The 26721-nt window shown below is 38.1% G+C and overlaps 1 protein-coding gene across 13 annotated transcripts in view; it reads right to left on the bottom strand.

Annotated features, from left to right (window-relative positions):
* UTRN (utrophin) overlaps positions 1 to 26721 on the bottom strand; it is a 486188-nt gene that overhangs the window by 13033 nt on the left and 446434 nt on the right. For 11 of the 13 annotated variants that reach the window (XM_087865550.1, XM_087865558.1, XM_087865561.1 and 8 more), the window contains 6 exons: positions 17083 to 17219; positions 11670 to 11708; positions 11379 to 11444; positions 10269 to 10334; positions 1434 to 1592; positions 816 to 1056 (listed from right to left, as the gene is read on the bottom strand). In XM_087865550.1, the coding sequence (XP_087721676.1) occupies positions 816 to 1056; positions 1434 to 1592; positions 10269 to 10334; positions 11379 to 11444; positions 11670 to 11708; positions 17083 to 17219 (708 nt within the window). Of the gene's footprint in view, positions 1 to 815; positions 1057 to 1433; positions 1593 to 10268; positions 10335 to 11378; positions 11445 to 11669; positions 11709 to 17078; positions 17220 to 26721 lie in introns of those variants that run through there. The other 2 variants (XM_087865556.1, XM_087865560.1) reach the window with 2 other exon arrangements.

Raw genomic sequence — 26721 nt, 5'->3', positions numbered from 1 at the left:
CTATCTTGATGTATATTGTACTGTCTTGTCTTGCAAGCACCAAGAAGACAAAAACTATGTTTGATGCTTCTTTTACGTCCCAAAGAAGAGTGTTTTTCAAAACTGTAGGCTGTTATCTACTAATGAGTTATAAAATTGATTTGGTAGGTGCTGACCAGCACAAAGAAAGAAAAGAGAAAGAGATGAAAAATGGGAGGGAGGGACAGAGAAAGAGAAACACAGGAAGGAAGGAAGGAAGGAAGGAAGGAAGGAAGGAAGGAAGGAAGGAAGGAAGGAAGGAAGGAAGGAAGGAAGTTAGTAAAATAGAAAATAAGAGATCGCATTTCTTTATTATGGCAATTATGTTGTATTCATCATACAAGTATGCATTCATCATAATGTAAGTTGTATTTCTTATTGTCAAGAAAGTGTGCAAACAATTGCCATAAAACATGGTCTGATGTTAGGAAATGATAGCTGTCCATTAATAAACATCTGTTACCGAATTTCATGAAATAGCTCACTGGAAGAAAGGCTTAGTATGAAGAGCTCCACTGACTTCCTTCCCCTTAATCTCCACAGCGCTCCCACGTGTAATTTACACAGATGTATGTTACAGGGTCTTTTCCTTGGAGCTGAGATAGATTTCCGTGTTTTAGAAGAAGGGGATATTCCATCTTAAGCGGGGCAAACACACTTTTGGAGCCAGTGGAGCATGGAGGTGAGAGGCCGCAAGTGAGCCCCTCTGCTGATACTGGGAGCACGCTCGGGGAGCCCGCCGGGCTGGGAGGGGGGGTGGGCGCCCCCCCACCCCACCCGAGGTCCACGCACTCTACCTGCTCCAGCAGCTGGCGAAGGCGGTGGAGTTGAGATTCCAGCTGCTTATTGTGATCTTCTAAAATCTGCATCCTAGCCTCCAGCCGGCCTTTGTGCTGCCTGAGGAGTTTCGCTTCTGCTATAAGTTCCGAGTCCTCGGACGTGTGGTGAGGAGACACAACAGAGTCTGGAGGTGACCCGACGGGGAGACCCCTTCTCAGGTGCTGCTCCTTCAGCTGCTCATATTCCACCTGCAGGTTTCTAATGCAGAAAAGGAAAGACCGGAATCACTACCGTGTGCATCGCCTTCTCTCTGAAACTGCCCACGAGCTCCAGACTTAACTCAGGCTCCTGCTTTCTTCTTAGGGAAAAACATTTATTAACAGCGAGATGAGTCAGCATGAACCCCATAGCTTCAAGCAGGTGTTCTAACAGACATCACCCCTGAACCCTCCGTGTGTGATCTAGCCAATGTCCTGGCTTCTCAATCTCCTCTAAAACTTGGACTCCACCTGGATTTCTTAGAAAACACTTCTGAAGAGAGAAGGGGTAGGGGTCATATTGAAAGTATCATTCCAGAATTTCCCTTGAGAAGTTTTGCCCATGGGGACATAGCTTCTTCTCCCAGGTCGGCGCACCTTTGTTCTTCCTCCAAGTCGGCAATGATCCGTTCCAGTTCTCCACGTTCTTCCCGTTCTACCGACTTAAGGATCTGAGCTGGACTCTGGGGCTGGCTGACCGGGGACTCCCCTCCGAGCGTCTGACAGTACTGCTGGATGAGGGCATGCTCGTCCTCCCTAGGAAGACAAAACGGACACACGCTGGGGCGCACGTCTGCAGGTGGACGTCTCTGGTTGTAAGGGAAGTAGAAACAATGATGATGGGGGTGGCTGCTGGGCCACATCTGCCTTGAAGTTCCACGTCCCTCTATCATCCCTTAAAAACTCTAGGAAGATATTTACCTAACAGGTATGTGTACTACACATATCAACATTCCGTGCTTTGCCTTAGACTAACCTGCGTATATCACAAGCCTCAGGAGAGATTCCATTCAGCAGAGGTATCAGAGAAGGTACACCACTGACACAGTTAATAGAAAAGAGACTTGAGGCAAAATCCATAATCGAATACCAAATGAGTAGTTTAAAAGACTTAATCAAAAATAAACTGCTCTCGACTGTTTGTGTATCTCCAAAATTCATTATGTGGAAGCCTAACACCCAGTGGGATGGCACTTGGAGGGGGGCCTTTGGGAGGTGATTAGGTCATGAATACGATTAGTGCCCTTAGAACAGAGAGTCCAGAGAGCTGGCTTCCCCTCTCTGCCACATGAAGACACAGTGAGAAGAGAGTCATCTGTGAACCAGGAAGAGGGCTCTAACCAGACCCCAAATCCGCTAGAACCTTGATCTTGAACTTCCCAGCCTCCAAAACTGTGACAAATAAATTTCGTTTCTAAGCTGCTTGGCCTATAGTACTGTATTACAGCAGCCCACATGGACTAAGGCCTAAATTGATTTCACTGGCTTTAGCATTTGGTTGAAAGTTATTTTGTAATGCTTTGTAACCCACAGAATGGAAGAATATAATCCTCATATTCTTTCATTTAAATAACATAGCAAAAATTATAACTGTAGATATTTATAAAATATCTGCAGATATTTACTTGATATTATCAGCACATCTTCACTAGGATCAATCATTTGCATTAAAACAAGAAACTACAGCTACTTAGACTCTCCTACTTTTCTACCTACTTATCTAATCAATTAGACATATCAATTACATGGTCGAATCTAACGATTGACAGAAACGGAAGCATAATAAGATTGACAAAACTGGTACTTTCTCGAGAAGGAAATGCTCAGCAGCATGCCTGGAAGCCCTTCTCTTCCTTTATGGGGAGATTCAGTCAGATCTCCCTGTAATCGTGCAAGGGACAGACCCCCTGGCTAATGCCAGTGGGAGGTTCTAGCGACAGCATGAAGACTTCAGCAGATCGGACCTGGTCTGTTGTGATAGTGTTTGGTAAACAAATCCTGGAATCTATGGATTTACAGGATAGGGCTTTAGAAAAACAACAAGTGAGTAGCTCTGAAGGTGTAAAATGGAGCTGTGTCATGACTGCACCAGCTCGTCTGGCAGTGATGTGCCTGCAAACGTCCCTTAGAGACCTCGTCCATTGCACTGGGGTCTGAGCACACCCTAATGCAGTCCCGGAGAGTCTGGGGAGTGGTGGTGACAGTCTGGGATCTCAGACTGGTGCCTGGCCGCTGACAGGCAACACTCCATACGACGTAAGATCTTTGATTCCTCTGAGTCCGATTTGAAAATGCAGCCCTGTGTGATCACAAGTTTACTGGGATGAAAAGGGGACTTGAAATTGCATCTGAGACATAGGAAAGGTGGGTCCTGAGCCCTGTGATCAGAAGGATATAATGAAGCAAAGGAGAAAAATGAGTGTTATGCCTGCAGGACAGCCAAAGCAAAGGTTCAGATGAACTACTGATTGATTTCTTTTGCTTCCTTTATTGGTAACCTCTCCCTCTCTCTAAATTTATATATGGAGACAGTGTGTGTGGACATACATTTAACAAAAATAAAGGTCATACACGTTGGTTAGGATCACAATATAAATATCACTATCGAACCTCACCCTCCTTCTACGATCAAATTCAATAGGGGGAGGAGAAGGACATTAACCACACAGTGAGCAACTGGGAATAAGGAGCGTGGATGGGGCAGAGGCTGAGATAAGCCATGGCATCACCTTGGATTAACCTTCTTGAGAAAATGCAGTGTCACTGAAGAGTCAATAAAGGAGCCTCTTGAAGAATCACATGCTTGTTCCCAAGTGTGGAAGGATGAGGATAAGAGGGAACAGATACAGCACCACTGCAGAGCAGCATCTAAAAGGCCCTAGGCTGCCCATGTAGCTAAATCAGACAGAAAGGCTGTGGGTGAGGGATGGGCATTTTCCTGATGGGAACTCTATGGCCAATACCCTAAACCTAACACACATACATACACACATACATACCTACATTTATTTATTTATTTATTTATTCATTCATTCATTCATTCATTCATTCATTCATTCATTCAGTGTGGAGCCCAACATGGGGCTTGAACTCATGACCCTGAGATCAAGACCTAAGCTGAGATCAAGAGTTGGTGCTTAACCGACTGAGCTACCCAGGTGCCCCACTAACCCTAACTATTATGAAGCAGCAGAAGCTGGAGATCAGGCTAATGCATCAGCACACTGGGACACCCATTAGCTGTCGAAGATGGCAACACTCTAAGTCAGTGATCTTTATCACTGTTAGGAGGCACTTTATCCAGTTCGAGTGGAGAAAAGTCATAGTAAGAGAGGACAACAAGTAGAAATCTAAAATATGGAGAGGAAAGATACAAAGCATAAAGATACAGTGGACATAAAATAAAGTAATAGCAAAGTAAGAGTATAATGCAACATTTTGTAATGTTTCTCAGGCTGAAATAAAGTATAGAAACTAAAAAGACTGAGCATCCAATAATAATAATAACAACAACAACAACAACAACAACAAAAGAGAAACCCCCATGAAATTTCTCTATTTTAAGGATAAAGCATCACAAGCAATCAACCAGAAATCAAAACGAGACAGTAACTCTTGCAAAAGAAGTAAAAGATTTAGGCTCCTGCTCTCTATAATATCCAATGTCAAAAAGCTAAGGAGCAATGTCTACCCCAGCCATTCCTGTGACCAGCCAGACCATGCAAATGGCCAGCAAACCACTTTGTCCATAAAACACAAGAAAGAAAGAGCAAGCAAGCATAATGCAAAATAGAACAAAAGCAGATGTTAACCTTAGGTATTGCCATAAATAAGAGGTAAGCTGATTTTCACTTTGGTTAAAAAAACAATCCTATGATTCCTATGAACAATTCACCTAAAAGGAAATTGAGGACTAAAAGTAAAAGTAAAAATATATATATAATAAGCTAAAGGAAAATTTGAGGCCTGTAAGCTATCTGGTGGGTCTATGACCTGATCATGGATCCTAGCACAGAGCTCCTCCCTGTCACAAGGCAGCATCAGACCACTGAGGCCCTTAGAACATTCACGCCAGCAAGCATCTGACTCAGGGACTGTACTCAGTGCTCGATATTAGCACCAACTAACTTTCTGTTTTCAAGATTTGGGGACTAGCCACAGTGAAACAAATATATACACAAACAAGTCAAAATTAGATCTGAGATACATTTTGCTGTAAACATTACGTAGCTTTATTCCTCCTGGGGAGTTGATGGGGTTTAACTTATTACTGTAATCACCATCATCACCACTATCATTACATTCTTTTATTGAGGTATCTGAAAGGGATTTAAGGTAATTTCTAAAAAAAAAAATCATTTATGTATAACACACAATTTCAGCCTTAAGTATTTCTCACAGATTATTAGTCCTAAAAGTTAATTATAAAAATAAATACATTCAAGTTCTTAATTATATCTAGTAAAAACCAAGAGAATACCCTTTAAAGATAGATAGTCCATGAGGTACCAGACGAGGGCCTTTACATGCAATAGTTCTAAAATAGAAAAGGTTGCAAAAATATAAGTCTGCACCAATGAAATACCATTAAATGGAATATAATTATACTATATTTAAGTCACACATCTAGATTACAAAATTAGTACATATCCAATGACAAAAGAACTGTGAGTCATTCAATGACCTTTTGAAAGACGAGACATAAATAAAAATAACAATAATTTCCCTCCTCTTAAGGATTATTCTGTTCCAGGCTTCAGAGGTGGAAACAGCAATGCCAACGCAAACCATACCCAAGTTTGGTCTTTTCACAAAAGACACTGTCACTCAAGGCAGGGAGCAGATGGAGGAGACACCCTAACGGCAGTGGTCTAAAGATCCGTCCTTGAGTTCCTGCTACTGAAATTCCCCAGGACTATCCTGGGTCCTGTTTCGGTGTAAGTCATGGATGTTCAATTCCTCCTTCGAAAAAAATTAATATCCTCAAAATCAATGCCTTTTAAAATTGTCCAGAGGCAACTTTCAGGAGGAAAGGGAGCGCTGGGAATTGGGTCTATGCGGGGGAAGAGCTATGAGACTGATTCATGTCTAGGCTGGGGAGGCAGCCGCCCATGGCGCACAGGAATGCGACAACGAATTAACCAGCTTCACAAAGAATGAATGCGGTCAGGAGCCAGCATTGGTCCATAGACCAACTTGAGGGACAGAGAAAGGCTCAAACTGTAGGATGGCTGCTTTCGAAGACACAAATGACTACAAGGACCCTGAGTAACTTAGAATCACAAGTTCAAATTTCAAAATTCACACCTGAAAGTACAAGGATTTCTTTTATCACCTATGGCTGCGATCATCCCAAACCACATTTAGGAGATCAGTCTTGGACGTACTGAATTACAAAATCTTCTAATTAGGTCTGGACTGTGAAGTTGAGGCGTGGATGGAGAATGGGCAGGATTGGGACAAGGAAAGTGATGACCTCAAGGACGCCTGCAGATGCTCTGACCCCCTCCATCCCCACCCCCATTGCAGTGCTCCCGTCTGGCAAGCCTTCCCTTCCTACGTAGCGGAGGCACAACTGTGAGGTGGTCAGGGGTGGTCAGGAGTGCCTGTGCCTCCAGCCAGGCTGCCTGGGTCTGAATTCCACTACTTACTGACAGTGAGACCCTGGCAAGCTCCTTAACCTCTCAGGGCTTCAATTTACTCATCTGTAAAATGGTGGTCACAGAAACAAGAGTAGCATCTCAAGGGGTCCTGCGAGGATTGAAGAAGCAAAGATGGGCAAAGTGCTTAGTGCAGTGCCGGCTCCCAGGATGCTATTCACAGAGGGAGAGATGGTGGTAGTTTTTCTATCATCCCTGTTGTTATTCAAGAGAAACCTAATGATATTTTTATGACCTGCTGGTGTAACAAAACCTCCACTCAAAGGGCCTGGAGGAGAGGTTGAGAAATTCAAAAATGAGAAAAATTCCAAAATGTATTGTAGAAGTTTGCTATTACGTTGTTTTTTGTTTTTGTTTTTGTTTTTTTGTTTTTGGCTTAAGGCACTCTGAGTTAGCTTCCAATTTTTCCCAGCAACAGTACAAACTGCTAGTATTTTGATGCTGGTTGCCTCAAGACAGACCTAAGAGTGAAGCAGAAGAGCCAAGGCTTCCTTGAGAAGCCACTGAACCCTCGTTCAGAAGCTGGCGATACTGTTAAGTGGACCGAAAACTGTCCTCTGTTGTCTCAGGATTGTGTCATGACCCTGTCAATGCTAGAGCTTGAGGAAATTTCCAGGGAAAGGCCGGGTTAGAGTTCCTGCTACTACACTAAGGTCCTGTAGGAAACAAGAAAGCTGAAAGCAAAGAAGGAACAGCATAGCATCCTGTTAAAAGCAGTGAAGATTTCTTCCTGTATCTCGTGATCTAAGATGCTAAATTATTAGATGGGGAAACACAGAAGGACAGTTGGAGAAACAAATAGTGGGCTTGCTTCCTAACCCTTCCATCACAAATTCTGTGGAGCACCATCTGCCCAAAGGAGGTAAGAAGCACTCTCATTGGAAGGCTCTATCCACCGGGAGAGAAGGTATTTATTGTAGTATGTGTAATACTTATTCACTTTGTCAAATCAATAGTATCGACTAAAATGGAAATGCTTAGGTAAGTAACTATTACACCTTTAAGTGAGAAAAGGTGACCACTCCAAGTCAAACCAGTGGATTCTAGATCCAGGGTAGGGCTTCAAGGACTCAGAGTCCTTGTTTGCAATCTCACTTGAATGGCAGTTCACTGCCATAGTCACAGGAAAAGAACCCCAGAATACTCAGTAATTCAAACTGTGAAAGAGCAAAGGACTTCCAGGATTGGCTTTATCAAAATAAGATTTATTAACGTAGTCCCTAAGAAAATATGAATGCACCAGTGACTAGAAAACGATTTCTCTTTAGTGGCGGATAGATACATTCTTACACTGCTAATTTAATTGAACATTACATTTAAGGGAGAATTTGTTTCTTGCCTTGTCCGCTACCTAGAGGCCACCTGCATCCCTCTATTTTTAAAGCTGGCAGCCTCGCATCTGCAAATCTCTCTGTATCTGACCTCTGCTTCCATGGCTGTATCTTTCTCTAACTGACTCTTCCCCTCATGGGATTACATGGGGTCCACTTAACTAATCTAGGATAATCTACCCATCTCAAGATCCTTAACTTTTCTCATGTGCAAAGTCCCTTTTGTCATATAAAGTGACACATGCATAGCTTTCAGGGATTAGGATGTGAAGTTCTTTGGGGGTCATTCATCTGTCTATCAGAAATGCCCTCCAGGGGCACCTGGGTGGCTCAGTCAGTTGAGCATCTGACTCTTGGTTTCAGCTCATGTTGTGATCTCAGGGTCATGAGCCTTGGGCTCTGTGCTTAGCAGGGAATCTGCTTGAGATTCTCCCTCTCCCTCTCCCTCTGCCTCTCCCCCTGTTTGCATGCTCTCTGTCTCTCCCTCTCAAATTAAATAAATATATCTTTTAAGAAATGCCCTCCCCATGTTCTTCCTCTATAAACATCTATCAGTGGATCTTTCCTCTAGCCAGTCAGATTCATGGGGACAATATTTACATCTGCGGACTTTTATGGTACTGGGTGTGTGGCAATGGCATGCTGATAAACATTTAATGAGCTTTCCAAAAAAATAAATGAATAAAAAGGCCCTGAATTGTAGCTTTTGCAATTTCTATGGTTTAAATACTTTCATCAAGCCCAATTTCAAGCTAATGTCTTTACTGAATGTAGAGTTTGGAAAAAATACACAGTTGAACACCATCTGACAAATACAATAAATTACCCCAAGAACACAGATAATAGTAAAATGAAGTAGAATAACTAGGGCATGATGGGGTTTGAGTATTACTTTTGTATTCATTTGAATCTAATTTAGTTAATTGTAAGTGTACACAAATTAATTTCTATAATGGCTCTGTTTAACATACAGCTTACAAACTTCCCGAAAATGTGACAACTGGCTCTTACAACTGGCTCTAACACACCACTGCATGGTAGGTATATAATAAATATTTGTTGGACAAGATGAATGAGTTAATATAGCTAATGATAGTATATTAAAATGTATTCAGCTGTTAGTCATCTGATTATTTTTTCTTTTTCTCAGACATTAGTATTAAATTTTAAAATAGTGTTTATTTTAATTTGAAGACAGGCTGTACTAAATTTGAGCATTATCTTCACTCTGTTCACAGGGCATGACAAACACATTTTAAAGAATTTAAATTTGGTTTTAATTACTATTTTTTATCTCATCTAATTCTTTGACTATTGTCAACCTTGTAGAAATTATGTTGATTTAAGGGATACGCACGATATCTAACTGCTTTATATAAAATACATACTCATAGCTAAATATGAAACAAGCATTATAAATATGCTATTATCTTGGTTTGGGAATTGTTTCATATTCATAGTACATGAATAATAATGTATAAATCATTACTGTATTCTTGTAAAGTATTAACATGCTAATGTTTGAAATTTAAAATTGGAAAACCTCCTGACATTTTTATTTATAAGTTAATGATAGTAAAACAATTTTTAAAATATTGATAGGGAGCTATTCTATATTAGAGTGCTTAAGGTACTGCAGCTTGGCTCTCTCCATGGCCTTTTTTAGTATAGAACACCCGAGTACTATGTTCTGTAACCTTCCTGGCTGACTTACAGCTTCCCACCAAATGCGAACAACAGTGAACCTACTTAACTCGAGTAAACTTGACACTACTGAAATCTTTTTGACATCATGCAAAATCCAAAACGTTAATTCCAAGGAGGGGGGAAAAAAGGGAAAAGTTCCAAAGCAAGATGACACACAATAGTAGGATAATCAAAGATAAAATATTTGCCTCGAAAGTTTTTTTTTTTTAGTATTTTTCTAAAGTCAACAAGACTTTTCCTGGTTGCTAATATAATAAAATATTGGCAGAGAAAATAACACTTTTCAATGAAGTGGGGAGTATATGTCCAAGCTTGTGTGGTCATAGTTGTTAAATGGCAGGGATTATGGAGAAAAAGTGAGCCAGCAGAAGGAAGAGGATTCTACAGAAGGGCATGTATTTTGTGGAAATACATTTGTTATATCAACAAGAAATATCTGACAAATGGAATGAATATCTATGCCTGTATTTATAAATAGAACAATCTGATTTCCTGAGGCAAATTAGTTGACAAATACAGGATTTTTTCATTAACTTACATGAAACTAAATAAACATATCCAATTTATATTATCATGGTTTGAAAGCATAAAATCTATCTAGACATTTTTGTAACCACACTTATCAATTTTGATTGGGATCAAAATTCAGAGCCACAATCAATGAAGATTATTCCTGACAGCCATGATACAAGACCCGGGCTTCTCCGGTAGGGCTAATTTCATGATTTACTTACACACTTCCTGTGGTAGAGCTGCTATCAGTGAGGAAAGATCCATTAGTCCTTTCCATCTGGGCCAGCCTGAAAAATGAAAATAAAGAGTTTTCATCATGTGGCCCCATAGGGCATGGTCAACTGAGGTCCATTCCCTGTCGTTCTCAAATGTCATAATTCTGACAAAATAGGAAAAGGTCCAAATCTCCTAATAAGATTGGGAATTTAAAACAACATCTACCTTTCCATCACCGCTGCCTTAAGGCTTGAGGGCCTTCATCTTTTACCGTGCTATATAGACTCCTAATTCACCGAGGCTTCTAACTGATCTCCCACACCTGACCATTGGTCTCCATTCTCACAAATCTGACCATGTCCCTCTCATGTCTAAAGACTCGCCATGACCCCGTTAACCTAAGACATAACTCAACTCCTTAGCAAATGGGGCTTCATTAGCAGACTTCAGCTTCTACTCCTTCACTCCTCACTCCTTTAAACAAGCCACGTTCTTTCCCAGCTCAATGCTTTTAAGTATGTTTTTCCATTAGTTTAAGCCTACCTTTTCCCAGAAATTCTATCTGGCCAAGACATAGTTGAAATGTTACTATTTATATGATGTTTGAACTAACCATTTTAGGAATAGCTAGTTGCTAGCACCATAGACATGTCCTATACACTTCTTTTCTGGAAGTCTGTGCATGCCAGCAAGACCAGCCTATACTCTATACTGTTTAAGGACTCTAAAATAAAGCTCTATAACAAAGCATTAGCATAAATTTAATTACATATTGTAATTCATATGTACACCATCTCCTGAGAACACTTTCAGTTCCTACTCTCATTCATTGAAATGGGTTATATTATCTAAATCCTGCTTGTCTAGTGTTTGGATTCTCATGAGCTCAAAAATCACATCCCATGGAGATTCACTCTTCACAGAATATATAGCAGGTGTTTGGTAAAGTGCAAATCACTACATGGAAAGATGAGAACTCAGATTCCAAATATAATGGAGTCACGACTCTTGCAAAACATCTCTTCAATCAAGGCATGTCAATGATACAGGCGCAAACAGAAATAGATACATTCTGGGTGGCAGCACAGCGGAGGGCTCCTATCGAAGTCTCTTACCGTGTGGCATACTGTTCTATTCTGGAATGGGTGTCATCATGAAACAGCTGAGGAGACTGTGAGGGGCTATAAGAGAAAAAGCAAAGAAACAGTTTTATGCCCAAATACTGATAGATGTTACTATTAGGAATGTTAGGTTAGTTAAACAGCGAATTTGCCATGCAAACAAACCATGAGGATTGTTACCCAGAAGGCAGACTATTCTTTTAGCTCAAGAGTTTTGTAATCACCCCCATGCTAATGACACCGATCAGAGTACCGGCTCCTGCAGAGGGAGCTGTGAATACTCACTCATAGTGCTCTGGCCACATGCTGATGAGTGTGACAGGACTGCAGAGGGGGAGAGGGAAACAGAAGTCACAGAACTAGCACTTGAGAGCGATTGCAGACAAAAGTGATGGGAGGCTGGGGGAGAAGACATTCTCAACTGTCTTCCACTCTCACGTTTGGTTGCCCTGAGGTGCACCAAGGGGAAATCAAAAGTAGAAGTTCCTGTTTATTCTAGAGAAGATGCTGTGCATTCAAGTGCCTGTAGGGGCTTTTCACAGATATTACAGGATATTTGTCACAGGATAGCAAATGCATCTTAAGTAGTCTCATTGAAAAAAACAAAATGCTCTACAATAGCTCAAAAACATGGAATAATTGAAAAGATAATACAGATAATGCTCCATGATATACCAAGAGATGATGTAATCAGATTCTTGTTTTTCCTGGAGAAGAAACTTGGTCAGAAAGTCCAAAGACTACATTATATCTTGACGGCAGAGTTGCAATAAAATGAGATTTTTCTGATTCTTTCTCCAGTTTTAAATATATAAATTCAAATCCGAGTGTGCACGAAGTATCTCAAACTCCCAGAGACGCCGAAAGAAGATACTACACGTAGATCCTCTCCCCTACACCCAGCCCCAAATGTCACATTATCAATAAAGCTGAAAGCAACTAGATGATGATAAACTGTCTTCAAATGCAATTTTCTCTGCAAGTTCCATCTATGCAGATGATAAGGAAATGTGTTCTGCCTGAGTCCGGAGCTTGATCCTTCAGTACCCTCCCAGCCCTGGGGATCCTCCAACCTCAAAAACTGCCTAGAAATCCCCAGCCCTGGGGACCCTCCAACCTCAAAAACTGCCTAGAAATCCCCAAGTATCCATGAAATATCTTTTGAAAAGAACTGAACATAATGAAAAACCCTAATTTTAATTGTTTTTTGAGGGCGGTGAGGGGAGGTGCTGATGAATGTGGGAATTTAAAAGTCTAAAGACTTATTTATTAAATTAAATAAATAAAAGTCTCCCACACGATCTCATGTTGATTGAAACAAAGAAGGAAATTTAAATCATTCTAAATCTACTTGATTCTGCTATTTCTATTATACACAGAAACTTTAGAAAAAGTTAATGATCTCATTAGCTCCTACTAGGAAGCACAACTTAAGGTCTGAAGAGCAAAGATTAAAAGGAGATGAAGGGCATCTTACTGGGCCGAGAAACTAAGACTATACGGATCTACTTTCAAAAATAGGCATTGATCCAGGCTGTGTTTGTCAGACTATCTGTAAATAGACTTAATCATTCACATATAAGCTAGTTACAATAACAATGAAACAACACAGTATTATTCAATAGTCGTTTACATCATTACTTTTCCTTAACTCTGAGATATGGATGTTAAATGTCAAGTGAATGATTTGATATAAACTTTCCAAAAAAATCATAGCTACTCAGAGAGAGCATTTCTAAAATTCAAGTGTACTACAACATCTGCGGCAAACTTTAAGCACAAGGAAAATATGTATTTTTGATATTAATTTTGATATTTTGATATGAAAAGCTTTGTGAAATTGCATGACGAGTTCTTGTGAAGTTCATTCAGTTAGCACAAAAGTGATTCATTGAACCAAGATAAGAATGGCACAGGTAGAAAGCAGAACCAAAGTTCTCAAAAGTATTTTATACGTTGAGAACACAGAATTCTAAGAAAAGAAATAAAGATTAAAAAAATCAAACTTTAGGCCTCATTGACTTCAAAGTATTTCGATTTGTAGAAAATAAAAAAGGTTAAGTGATAAATTTTCTCATTTAATTCTGGGAGATAAAAGCACGGCAGTATTTCCACTGTATAGTTATAGCCTATAGTTAGAGGGTTCAAGATAAGACACAGTAGCCTATCCCTGCTTTCCAGAGCGGGGGCTGAATGGGGTGTTTTGGTTAATCACACACTAATATGCAATGAATCAGACTCTATTAATACTCTACTAAATATTATATGAAATATAATCTAGACTTTCCTTGAAGAACTTCATGATTCTTTCAATGCCTTAGGCTTCCAGTCTTTGACCTTCTTCAACCCATTTGCCCCAGATTAGGTGGGGCCCCAGTGTGCTCTCACATGTAAACATTCAATGGCTCCCTACTGTCTTCAGGATGAAATCCAAATACCTTGGCACCACTTACAGAGCCCTTGACTTACAGAGCCCTTCATTATGTGGGTCCTGCTTCTCTCTCCACTCTTATTTCTTGCCACTATTCCCAGCTCCCCACTCCAGTTCCCCAAATGATCTTGTCTCTGGGCTTTTGAAAATCCTTACCTAGAAACTCTCTCTCTCCTCCTCCCACACCAAACCCTGCACATCTGGCCCTGTGAATCTTGCAGGTCTCAGTTTAGCTGTCACTTCCTCCCAGGCCATGAGCTGGTTCTTGCTCCAGTAAGAACTCGAAAGGAGCATGAAACTCATCTACTCCACTTTAACCAATACCAGGCAGAAGTGTCTATTTTACTTCTTTAATCTTTAGGGAAACCAACCTACCTTTTAGCCAATGATAATCTCTCACAATTCTCAAATGACTTTTGCCACTATTTTAGCCTGTTTCTTAGCTTTATTTTCAATGGTAACTCTTTAATCAAGTCCTACTCATTTATTTTGATTTATTTTTTGAAAACTCTTGCACATATAGTTACCGAATTAATTGAATAAACCTAGCATGGGTTTGTTTACCTCCTTTTAGTAATAACTCATTTTTCTCCTAAATCCCCTCTATGTATGCATGTATAATTACCGGACATTGCATTCTGCAGGGATGAAAGGGAAAGACACAAAAGAAAATTCTAATCAGCTTCATAAATAACTTCAACACATTTACCACTTGACGGGGTTTTCTCCAATGTTCTCCCACAAATAGGAGAATAAACGAAATCAAACTTTACTACCCACTCACATAAATTGTTATACCAGAAGATTAAGTGGCCCTGTACTAGAAAGGGCTCAGCAGAAAAATGAACTATACCAACTTCAAGAACGCTTTCTAGAATTAAAAAAAAGAAAACCTGCCCACTCTATCCAGTATCTCATAAATCTTTTTCAAAAAGCATCTTGTGACATCTGATTTAATCATATATTCCTTCCTTTCTTCTTCTAATTTTCCTCTCCCTGAACATGCTGGTAAATTGATGATAGATAAAATGAAGGATTTTCAGAATTGCAGCCAAAAATCATAGCACAAAATTATCTGGTAGGCTTTTCTGTTCTTTTTCTCCTGAGTGACTTTAACTAAGTCACTCAGAATAGAATGATTGATGTCAATGATTATTTTGACATTAAAAGGCAAATTATCAAAAATGCTTAAAAGGAGTATAAAAGATCAACCTACAGGCATGATTCACATGAGGGATGTAGCTATTTGAAATGGGACACAAAATGCCAATGGTTTAGCCTAAGAGTGAAAGGCACAACACTAGTTTAAGCTTATCAAATTGTCCTGTAAATAAAAGCGCTATGTGGTAATTCTATGCTTCAGGCAACTACTGCAAAGGTTAATTAGATCTGATACCAAGGGAAGTAAAATTGTGTGTTTATCATGAGGTGTTCAGCACAGTTAATCTATATATTAGATAGTAAAACAAATAAGAATGTAAAATCATATAACCTTTTAAAGAAAAAGACAAAAATATACCCATAAAACAAAGAGAGAACCAAAAATCCACTTTTCCTTATGAATTTTAAGTATATGAATAGCTCTCTTTAAACTGAAATTGCTCCAATAAAATTTATTCTAAAACGTATTGTGGAAAAAATAACTGGGAGGCATAATATTTTAATTGTACACAGTTTGATATCAAGCAAAGTTATCAAGAAGTTAGAATTTTTCTGTATGCTTTAAATGTGTGGTATTTTGGGATCTATCAACACATATAGTTGTGCACCCATAACATTATCTATAGAGGGATCAAATATCTACTGTGCTTTGGCTGTGGTCTTTCTTCTACTTCTTAGAAGGTCCCCAAATCAACAAATAACAACATACATTTGTACACAAACTCAGCAGAGCCAACAGTCTACAAAGCTTTATAAGGAAAACAAAAATTCAGGCTAAACAGTCTATCTCTCCATTTTGACATCTTTGAGTCTTGGACTGTCGTAATACTAGACTATGACAGCTCTCCGCATTTCTCTCCTACGCACAATAAAAGGAACTAAGAATTCTGAAGGTTAAAGAAAGACTGATTTCACAAAAATCACACTCAACACACTTTTTATACTTCTCACTACAATTCTCTCTACTGAAGAATGTAGAAAACTCTGCACTTCACACCTCTGAGCTTCTTCTCTAGAGTCATTTGAGAGGACATCTTTCTGTAACTAGAACGTCACTATTTTTATGACTAGGCACTTTGCTAATGATTAGCAATAAAAGTTAATTTTCCCCAAGATTCAAGCACAAGAAAATTGCCTCAGCAGGTATATTTATGCTGAGATTTTAAAAAGTCATTCAAAGATTTAAAATCACATGTTTTGATCTTGATATATCATTGTTAAATAATTTAAAATTACTTCTTGCATTTCTTCTGGCTTGCTTTAAAAATTCTTTTTCTTTTCATTTCAGGTTATCGATTGTTATTTTTCTTTTCTTTATAATGCCATAGTAATTTTCTTATCTCGAGACTTTGTTTCATTTATGCTTATAAGCTCAAATTACGTACTTTTAAGAAATTTTATCTATTTTATGTACCTATAAAGCTATCTGATTTTGCTGCCTTCATGCTCAAGAGAAAAGAAATTAGAAATATAAGATTTTGATGAGATTTTAGCACAGGTGTATATGAAGTAAGAGATTCAATATTATTAATAAATTTACAGTGAAAACATGTAAAATAAGTGTAAAACATACTACATGAAATAGCAAAATATCCCCACAGGAGGAAAAATGGAAAATGAATAAAATCATGAAATAGTGCGTAACACAATTTGCTTTAAGTATTTTTAAGAGGAAAAGAAATGACCAAGGCAAAGGTCGAACACACAGTAACACATATTTTTAAAGTGGAGGAACACGTGCAAAATTAAACCTAACATTTTAGCTGTGGCATTGTCAAAAGCGAATAGCAAAAATTCATGTTATGAAGACTGATTCCAAGGTTAATTTACCTCTTTAAAAATGAAACATTTTGCACGTGATGTGATGGGTGTTATACTGCACTGATGAATCATTGAACATTATATCAAAAACCAAAGATGTACTGCTATACCTTGGCTAATTGAACTTAAATAAAAAAATAAAGTAAAAATTTTAAAAAATGAAACATTTTACCAAAAAACAAATTCTTTCTGGTATCAGGTAATTTCTCTTGTGTCACTAACATAATAAGAGACAACATCAGAAAAAAGAGTACATAGAAGTTTTAATATTAAAATTAAACTTACGTCTCTAAGTTGTCACCTTCAAGAACTGTCTGGACAGGCAGGTAGCCAAGCCGAGGATGTTTAGCAAAGTATTTCTTTGATCTGAACTTATTCTTCAGCACCTTTGTGAAGTCTCGTACGTCTTCCCCAGATGTTGTCTAGGAAGTTGAAAAAATTATACTTCTTTCATGAAAAGGGAAGGAGATATCTCACTACAGTAAAATTCAAGCAGATATATATGACAACAGTTTCAGTAGCTTTATGTATTTTTGGAACAACAAACCATGTCATGAAATCACATGACAATCAGGAGTCATTATTAAATATATCCAGCAATCAGTTCATAACTTTTTACTTTTATAACTAGCTCATTTCCCCAATATTTAAAAAATTGGGCCAAAAATTAAAATTAGTTTTGGCAATGTTATTGGTTCATTTCTATTAATAAAAGAGTTGTAATTTGCTATTAAGTGTTTCGTGATGATGAAGGATTTTGGATATTATATAGTTTTAACTAAGGTGAGTAAATGAGGGTGAGTTATATAGCTCCTACTGACTTTGCACAAGCCAGCGTATACCGAAGTCTGGAAAAGGAGAAAGCAATAAATAAGCGAGAAGGAACAGGGCCACAATATTGTAAGGACTACTCTGTTTCTCTTTCCCAACCATACAAACATATAATTATGTGGCATGGACTAAATTCGTAATATGATATAATATGTTACTGTTTCCTTAACCATTTCAAGATGATTAATTAATAATCATTTAGGGTGAAGTGGGCTGAAATCTACCCCCACCCATCCCCTCCTCCCATCCCATGAACTGTTCCCAAAGCCTCAGACTTCTTACTCTCTATCACCAATTCTGGTTTTTATTTATAATATGTTATACAGATACCAACTTTAGTCCTTCTGAAGAGGCATTTAAAATATTTACATTACCTGCAGAGAACTGAATTAAAACCTTGTTCGTCTGACTCCTAGTTGGCTATTCGACCTAAACCTGGACAGACCTCACTCCTATCACTTTACCAAACAAAACCGAGAACTTTTCTATAATAACAAACCTAGTGCTAAATACACTGCTTACTTGCTGCCTGTCCCCCTCTCCTTGCACCCTCCCCAGTCCATCTTTTCCTTCATGACAAGCATACCCAGGACTCATACAAACTTGTTTTGCAAACAGAAGCTTAAAAAATATAACTATTTTTTAAAACAACTAAATTCTGAGTCAGCCCTTATGTGGTTTTGTTACTTTCCATCTGCTCTCATTCTACCGAAATATGTCAGCTTCTAGTACACAATTTAGAGAACTTTTGATTCTCTAGGCTTGCAGAGCAGAGAGGAATAAGCCCAAGCTATTTATAATGTAAGTTCATCAATTTTCATTTTACTAAAAAAAAAAGTATAGGACCATCCACATTGTCACTAGGCCTTGCCATCAGACCCACAGTGTCCAATCTTTTCCTGAATAACACAGAATAAACTATATAATGTCTCTAGTTATTTTGGTGTAGATCCTTCCAAAGATAAAGAAGAACTATAGAAAATAAGCTATTAATGAAAAGAAGAAGAATCCAAGGCACTCCGTAGAGGAAAACTGTTGCTAAGAAAGACGACGGTTTGGGGGTACTAAGATGTAACCGGATAGGACAGGAAAAATAAGCAGAATAACATTTGGGAGTAAAGAGGAAATTTTTAGAGAAGGAAGGTCTGGGACTGAGAATAAAGCCAAAAGGACCTATCACCTACTGTAAACGACATTTGGACCTCTGGCGATGGGCATCACCACTGTGGATCATTCCATTTATTAGATACATTCTCCCTGAATGTTTGATAAAGAGGAAAAAAAAGGAAGAAGCTTTTCATGATAGAAATACAAAAAGAAGGCCCCGATGCAAAGATAAGCATTTATGACCCAACGTATTTTTATGTCTGCTCTTAACACCTTGTTAATATACAGTGAGATACAGGAGTACTGGCCTCCATTACTTGGTCCACCTTCCTCTGGCAATAAAAATGTTTTTACCACTTAGGCCAGTGGTATTCAAGCCATAGCCAGGCTTTCAATTCAGGCAGCCCTGAGTGGGGTGGGTGGGGGAAAAGGCCAGGGGGGCAAGGTACCAGGCCAGCAGTCCTCCTCTGCCAGGGCAGTATACAATACAGGGTTGTACTGTTTATTTTATATATATATATGTATATATAATAAATAAAATATATATATATATATATACTCACAGGGTTGTGCAACCATCACCTCAAAAAACCTCAAAAAACAAACCCTGTACCCATTCACAATCACTACCACCCCCACCCTAACCCGTCACCTCCCCTCAGCTCCTGGCAACCACTAACCCACTTTCTGTTTCTATGGACTTGCCTATTCTGGACATTTCTTATAAATGGAATCATACAATATGTGGTCTTTTGTGACTGACTTCTTTCATGTAGCATAACGTTCTTCTAGCTTATCTGTATTTAGGTTTCCGCATGAACTTTTGCTTGGGGAAAGAAATGGCACATCATTCAAAAGTACGCGACCAATTCCACATCACATTATTTAGCTACAGACATTCAAGGCATCAAAGAATGAAGCAAAACCAACCACCAATCAAAAACACCCATCTCCCAAGAAACAAAAATACAAAAAACAAATAAAAACACCTACCTGCCTCCCAGAAAGCTATAGCAGGGACTGAAGTTAATTGTGATAATGCTCAAATTTAATATTTGAAAGAAAAGAGTGCATTCTCATGCAGAAATGGCCTATTTTTATTCCCTCTTCAATTTTCATAGCAAGGGGAAAAAAAACTTCCACCAATAGTTATAATCCCAAGGCGCTGAATTCACTAATGCCGTAAACTTTATGCAATATTAAAAGAAAAAGTAGAAAGTAATTCATCCCACAAAAATCAGGTGTTATATCCAGGTCAGCAAAATGTAATTCTTTTGTTGAAAGAGAGCCAAAAAATGAATTACACCTATTTTCTCACCAAAAAAAAAGAGTTAGAAGATATTTTTACATATTTGGTCTAATTTGCTATCTAATGACAGTACCTAATATCTCTCTATTTCAAAGCACTAGAGCAATAGTTTGGTAAAAAGCAAAAAAGAGGACCACCTACCTAGCATAATGAATATAATCAAATTCAACTCTATCTTCACACTAGGTATAATACTTTGTTCTCTTTCTTTTTCAAGCAAATAACTATTGATATTATGATCTGAGGATGAAATTGAAAGAATCATTCATTAAGACACAAATTATCCAACATTTTAAGTTATCCATTATTTCTTGAAAGACTAGGTTTTTATTTATTGCTGTAAGAAAAGAAGGAGAACAAAAGATTTTGTAGATTTCATTATATGAGACAAGGGGAACATAATGGCATAGAACTCTGCACCTTATAAATAGCTTTCCTTCATTCTCTTTTTACCATCAAGGGTGGTAAGATTAGCATTACTTTTTTCACCCCTCCGAGAAGCTGACACTAAAGCTTTCAGGGATTCAGACCTACAAGTCAGTAAGGAGAAAGCCGCTCTTGCAAACCCGGGTCTTTTCACTAATCCAGCACTATATCCCTTCTCCTAGAAAAATGCAATAGTTCTAAGTTTTGTAAAAGAAAGAGCCCATAGCCATCGTCTAAAATACCTACTATTACATTAAGCTACCCTGTGGCTGATTTTTACCAAATTCCTATTGAAATGTCCTTTTGTGACTTTTAAATTGCATGTCCAAGACACATTTCGTGTAAGTAGAATTAGAAAAAAGTTACATATGAAAGAGAAAAAAGAAAAAAATTAAAAAGACCTGCTCTTTGACCACCTAGGGATACCCACTCTTAAAATGCTTGTGACTGGACTGATTTATTTATTTATTTTTTTTTAAAAGATTTTATTTATTTATTGGACAGAGATAGAGACAGCCAGCTAGAGAGGGAACACAAGCAGGGGGAGTGGGAGAGGAAGAAGCAGGCTCACAGCGGAGGAGCCTGATGTGGGGCTCGATCCCATAACGCCGGGATCACGCCCTGAGCCGAAGGCAGGCGCTTAACCGCTGTGCCACCCAGGCGCCCCTGGACTGATTTATTTTTTAATTTGTTTTATTGTAAAACAAAACAAAGATATATAAAGCTATACACAACAAATGCATGGCTTAGTAAGTTATTATAAGGCAAATACCATCCAGTCAGGAAATTGAACTTTGCCAGACATTCCAGAAGCCCCCTTCCACATGCCTCGTTCCACCCCTCTCTTTCCATAATAACCGATATCTAATCATTTTTATAAGCAATAACTACCTTGTGTGTAAAAAATACTTTTTTCCATCCCAAAGTCTATCCCTAGATACTGTATTTACTCATTCCAAACAATCTGATATATTTTAACTCATTTTTAATCTACATATTTCCCCTCCATACTTGCCATTTCCTTAGAGTTTGTCTGTTGGAAAACACAGGCAATTCGATCTAGCTAAACTTTGCTGCTTGCATATTATTTGGTGCACTTCAGCACATTTCTCAGTCCTTCGTATATTCTGCAAACTGGCAGCTGAGTCCAGAGAAAGGATCAGCTTCAGGTGTGATCTGGCAAGACTATCAGTAGTGTTTCGTAGGCACAAGAGGTCTGCTTATCCTGTGATCCTAGCAGATTTCATGCTAAATGCCTATTTCTACCCATTGGGGGCTTCGAAATGGTGGCATTCTTTTTTTTTTTTTTAATAATATTTTTTTATTATATTATGTTAGTCACCATACAGTACATCCCTAGTTTTTGATGTAAAGTTCCATGATTCATTACTTGCGTATAACACCAAGTGTGCCATGCAATATGTGCCCTCCTTATTAACGAAATGGTGGCATTCTAATTCTATCATTCATTTTCATTTATTAGTTGAAATAATTATATGAAGCCATGTCTCTTTGTTTACTCTTTGGCCACGCAGTAATGCAGTTCATTCAGGAAAGGTAGGATTGGGGCGCCTGGGTGGCTCAGTCGTTAAGCGTCTGCCTTCGGCTCAGGGCGTGATCCCAGAGTTCTGGGATCGAGCCTTACATCAGGCTCCTCCACTGGGAGCCTGCTTCTTCCTCTCCCACTCCCCTGTCTGTGTTCCCTCTCTTGCTGGCTGTTTCTCTCTCTGTCAGATAAATAAATAAAATCTTAAAAAAAAAAAAAAGGAAAGACAGGATTACATGTTTGATTTTTCCCTTTTATTGACCGATTTCCCCAGTAACACAGTGGTTTCCTATCATCCTCCAAAGAAGATCAATTTTAAAATTTTTTTTTCGTGTATCATTATGAACTTGTAGATTTTTAACATATTTGATGGGTTTTTGGTCTATTGCAATTATTATCATTATTGAAGATCAAATTGTCCTACATTTGGCCAATAGGAGCCCCTTCCAGTTAACCCCACTTAGTTTAGTTCTACAGGTAACGATATATTTAACAATATATTCAACAATATATATTATAGGACTCCACCTGTCCTTAGGATGTTATTTCTCTAGTTATTTTGGTTGTCTGAAGCCTGGTCTCTAGCAAATCTTCAAGAAGTACTCATAGGACCAATCTTACCTGAGTTCTTTTATGTTGGTGATAATTTTCCTGGGTCCTTACTAGATAGTAGAAGGCTGGTTTTTCTCAATATAAAATCCTTGGCTCACATGCTTTCCCCCCCTGAGTTTCTTAAAAATGTCCTTCCATTTTCTTTTGGTATAAAGCTTTGTTGTTGATTATTTAATTTTCTTTCCTTTTTAAGTCATGTTGTTCCTTTTGTTTAAATGACTGGAAGATTTTTTTCTTTGACTTTAAGGTATAGTAATTTTATCAGAACATATTATAGTATTGGTCACTCTGAGTCAGTGTTCTGAGGCATGTGACATACTCTCAGGATATAGTTTCCCCTTCTCTTTTTTGGTGGGGAGGAGGGTTTTTCTTGAATTTTCATTTGTAGTGTTTATTCTGTCTTACTCTGGGTTTCCTATTCTGCATTCCCATTAGTCATACTTTCAATTTCTTCCCCTATCTTCAACATTTGTCATTTTCTCTTTTTATATTACTTTCTTCATTTCTTTTTCACTTTTAAAGTTTGTCTCCTATCCACCTTCTATTTTTCTCAAGATATTTACCTGTTCTGTTTATTAAGACTAAAATTAATTAGTCTTAACTTTTGAAATGAGTTTTTTCTTTTATTTCTAATTCTTTCCTGACTTCTGTCACCTCACCCTTTCCAAGATTTTCCAGATCTGATTTACGTTTTCTTTCATGTGTTGGATCATTTTCTTGAGCTTATTTTAAATTAGTAGTTTACATTTTTGATCTGTTCAAGGAGTACCTATTTCTGGTATGCTTTACTATACTTATATTATTTGGTTCTTATATATTTTTCTTATAATTGCTTTATAGGAGATTTGATCTTGATACTTTCTGCTGCTCAATTTTGTCATTGTTGTGAAATTAATTTTCCTAACTCAGGAAATCTTTGTTAAGGTTCAGGAAAGCTTCTCTAACTTCACAGGGCTCCTTCTTCTATTGCTTCTGTGGGGTATTCAAAAATAGGGCACTTGAGTTTGGGGATTTCCTAGTCCTATTCCCTTGCCCTACTTTGGACTAGACCATTTCTTTCTTTCATCTCTGTTGCTATGTTTGTGTCATTCCTAACAGTTTATCCAGGCTGAGGCTCTTTTCCTGGAAGGAAGCCCTGGGGGGTCAGGTCTAAGAACTCCAGAAGCCCAAAGCACCCCAGCACCTTCAGACCTTCTCCTCTGGGCTCCTCCCAGGTTTACAGCTCTGCTCCTTTGAGCTCTCCATTGAATATCTGTTGTCTGTTTGGGGGTTCTCCATTTCTCAGGCACCTTGCTTCCTTTTCTTTCGCTTACAGATAATGATATCTTCATGCAGGTTTTATGGCTGTTGGTGGCTTGTCAGCACCCAGATTTATTTGGGGGTATATCTTATTAGCTAGTTTTATTGTAAATGTTGTTCAGAGAGTTGGTTTTTTGTCTGGTTGCTCTCTTTTTATGTAACTAATGTAGAAATGGGAAGAAAATGACAAAGACAAAAGATATTGAAAAACTCTACCACCATCTCCCCCAAATCCTTCTGGCTTGATTTTTAACAAGCACATAAGAAATCACATATCCAAACGAGGACTGTCTTTCAAATTGTCACTTTTGGAAAGCTAATGAAAGTGAGTCACTGTGAAAAACATTTTAAAACAAAACCTACACAAATAAGTGGGCACGTGAATACTCAAAATTATACTTCCCTGCACTATGCTGCTATTAAGTAGCACAGAGATAAGGATGAAAACTTATTTGGATAATAACAAGTAATTAGTTCACAACTTGCACCCCACCAACTAATGCAAATGAATGCATGAAATATAAAAACATGTTGCTGAATTATAAAAGCCACCCTGGGGGTAAGTCTACACATGTAACTCTCTACCAAAACCTTAAAAACTCCTGTGTAAGTTGGCATCAGACGATTTTTCACTCGCGCTCTATTATGCCAACTGAAGTTGGTAGTATTTTAAATTTTCCTTCATTTTATTACTTGATTGAAGACAAATATAGACATCATATAGAGCAAATTTAGAGTTAATCTTTCTTTTACTTGCGTTTGTATATCTACATATAAATCTATGTGTGTTATTCTACATATCTCTGCTCATGTTTTAAACTATATATTTTTATTGTAAATGCTGACATTTGTGTATTATTGAACTTCAAAAACATGGATATATGACTGAGAGTCTTTTCCTTCTCATTAATGTGAATTACAAGGAGCAACAAGGCTAAGGTACAAAAGAATCTCGAATTTAGAAATGCGAACCCTCGTAGTATTATAGTCAAGTAGATCCTTGAATAAATTGCTTTACTACTTCAGCTCAAAAAACGCCTCCTATTAACATGGAAGATCCACAAAGCAAAACATAAAAAGGACTATTAACAATGATGTCAAATAAGCTAGAGGCCAAAACATCCAACTTCTAAATACTTAGCAATTTAAGCAAAACACCAAAACAACTGCAGATAAATAAGCAAAACCATATTTATCTAAAATCTCTCCCAAATTCCTTTGGTTGGCTCATAACATGGGATGGCAATATTATCTAATTCTTTAACAAATACTCCTATCATTAGAGCTTTAACTGTGAACTACAAAAATGAGTAACTTTTAGACTGAGTAAAACAAGGAAGTACAAAGAGGAAAACCAAGGTTATATAAGAAACAACACAGCCATTTGACACATGAGTAGAATAATTAAACACTACCATTTGGGTACTATGCACGAGTGCAAAAATCACTGTTGAACAGCATCATCATTAGCAAGATTTATTTCTTAAACATAGAAGTCAATAATCCCAAGTGGCATATGCATACTTCTAGGGAGTCCATCCATCATTATCACAGGACTTATCTTAAAGATGTTCCAATATTTTTTTCTAATTGCAAAAACAACTTCTCAGGATTGATTTAAGTTTCATTGATCTCGAAAAGTTGAAATTCAGATACACTGACTCCATGAATAGGATGAAATCAGTAAGACAAGCTTGGAGCCTTTCAAGTTCTAATGGAAAAACATGAAACTTAAAAATTAGCATTAACAGAATCACCAAGGGGTCAAGAATAAGGAGGGTAATAAGGCGTCCAAAGGAAAATGGATGTTGTCCAAACCTCAACTTAAGAGCTAATGACACACTCTAAATGCACTCCACTTACTGGGAACACAGGGTAAGGTGAGCAAGAACTGGAAAGCCACTTCAGGATGCTGAGGTCAGAGAAGGAGCGATGATGCTGCATATTGAGCCTGCTGGCAAACGTCCCAAGCCTCATCTGATGAAGCAAGACTGCCAAAAACAAATGATGCTAATGCGATGCAGAGCTTTCCAAAGAATGAACCAGCATTTTCTGAGATCTGGTTTTCATAGTCTTACAAACACACCAATGCTGGCAGGGTGGAGGGGAGTAGAAAGAACAACTAATTCTAGTTTTTCCCATTGTCGTTGTCATTTCTTGCTAACAACATATAGTTTGCAAAGAAAAGATGTGATTTCACTTTTGACTTAAAAAAGAAAACTTTTTCTAGGTTTTTTTCTTAGTACAAAACTGATTTTTCTACAGTTTCTAGAAACACTGAACATATGAAACTTTATTTCCCCATTTATTTAATCAATATTGGCAAGAATATACTTGAATCTGTTGCTTTAAAAGTAAGATGCACTTGCTTAAAAAGTGCAATATAAACGCGTTTTAAGTATTATTAAAGTAATAAACTGTTTCCCATAGAGATGTGTTTTTCCTGTCCTCCGCTCTTCTTACCAAAATCTCAATGAAACTATCAGTACAAACTAGTCCTATCCAAAACCTGCACATAAGCAGATAATTTGGTAATGATTCCGACTCCATCAATTTGAATGCTGGGAATAGCTGACATTGCTGACTTTCCCAGAAATAACATTTTGCAAACATCCCATTTCTTCTCCCTGAGCTAACACATCTCTCAAACCACCTTCCTATCCTGGCTCACACTTCAGTTCCTTATCTGCCAACAAGCAAGTACCCTGTTCCCTCCCCCCTTTCTCCTTTTCTCTCCTGGACCACTGCCCCTCACCAGATGCACACAGCTTCTTCTTACTTACCTTCCTTTCCC

The sequence above is a fragment of the Ursus americanus genome, chromosome 11, assembly GCF_024610735.1.
Source record: "Ursus americanus isolate L20-20 chromosome 11, mUrsAme1.1.p, whole genome shotgun sequence".
Classification (NCBI taxonomy): Eukaryota; Metazoa; Chordata; class Mammalia; order Carnivora; family Ursidae; genus Ursus; species Ursus americanus.
The sequence above is the reverse complement of the archived record's forward strand: the minus strand, read 5'-3'. Positions and strand labels throughout refer to the sequence as shown.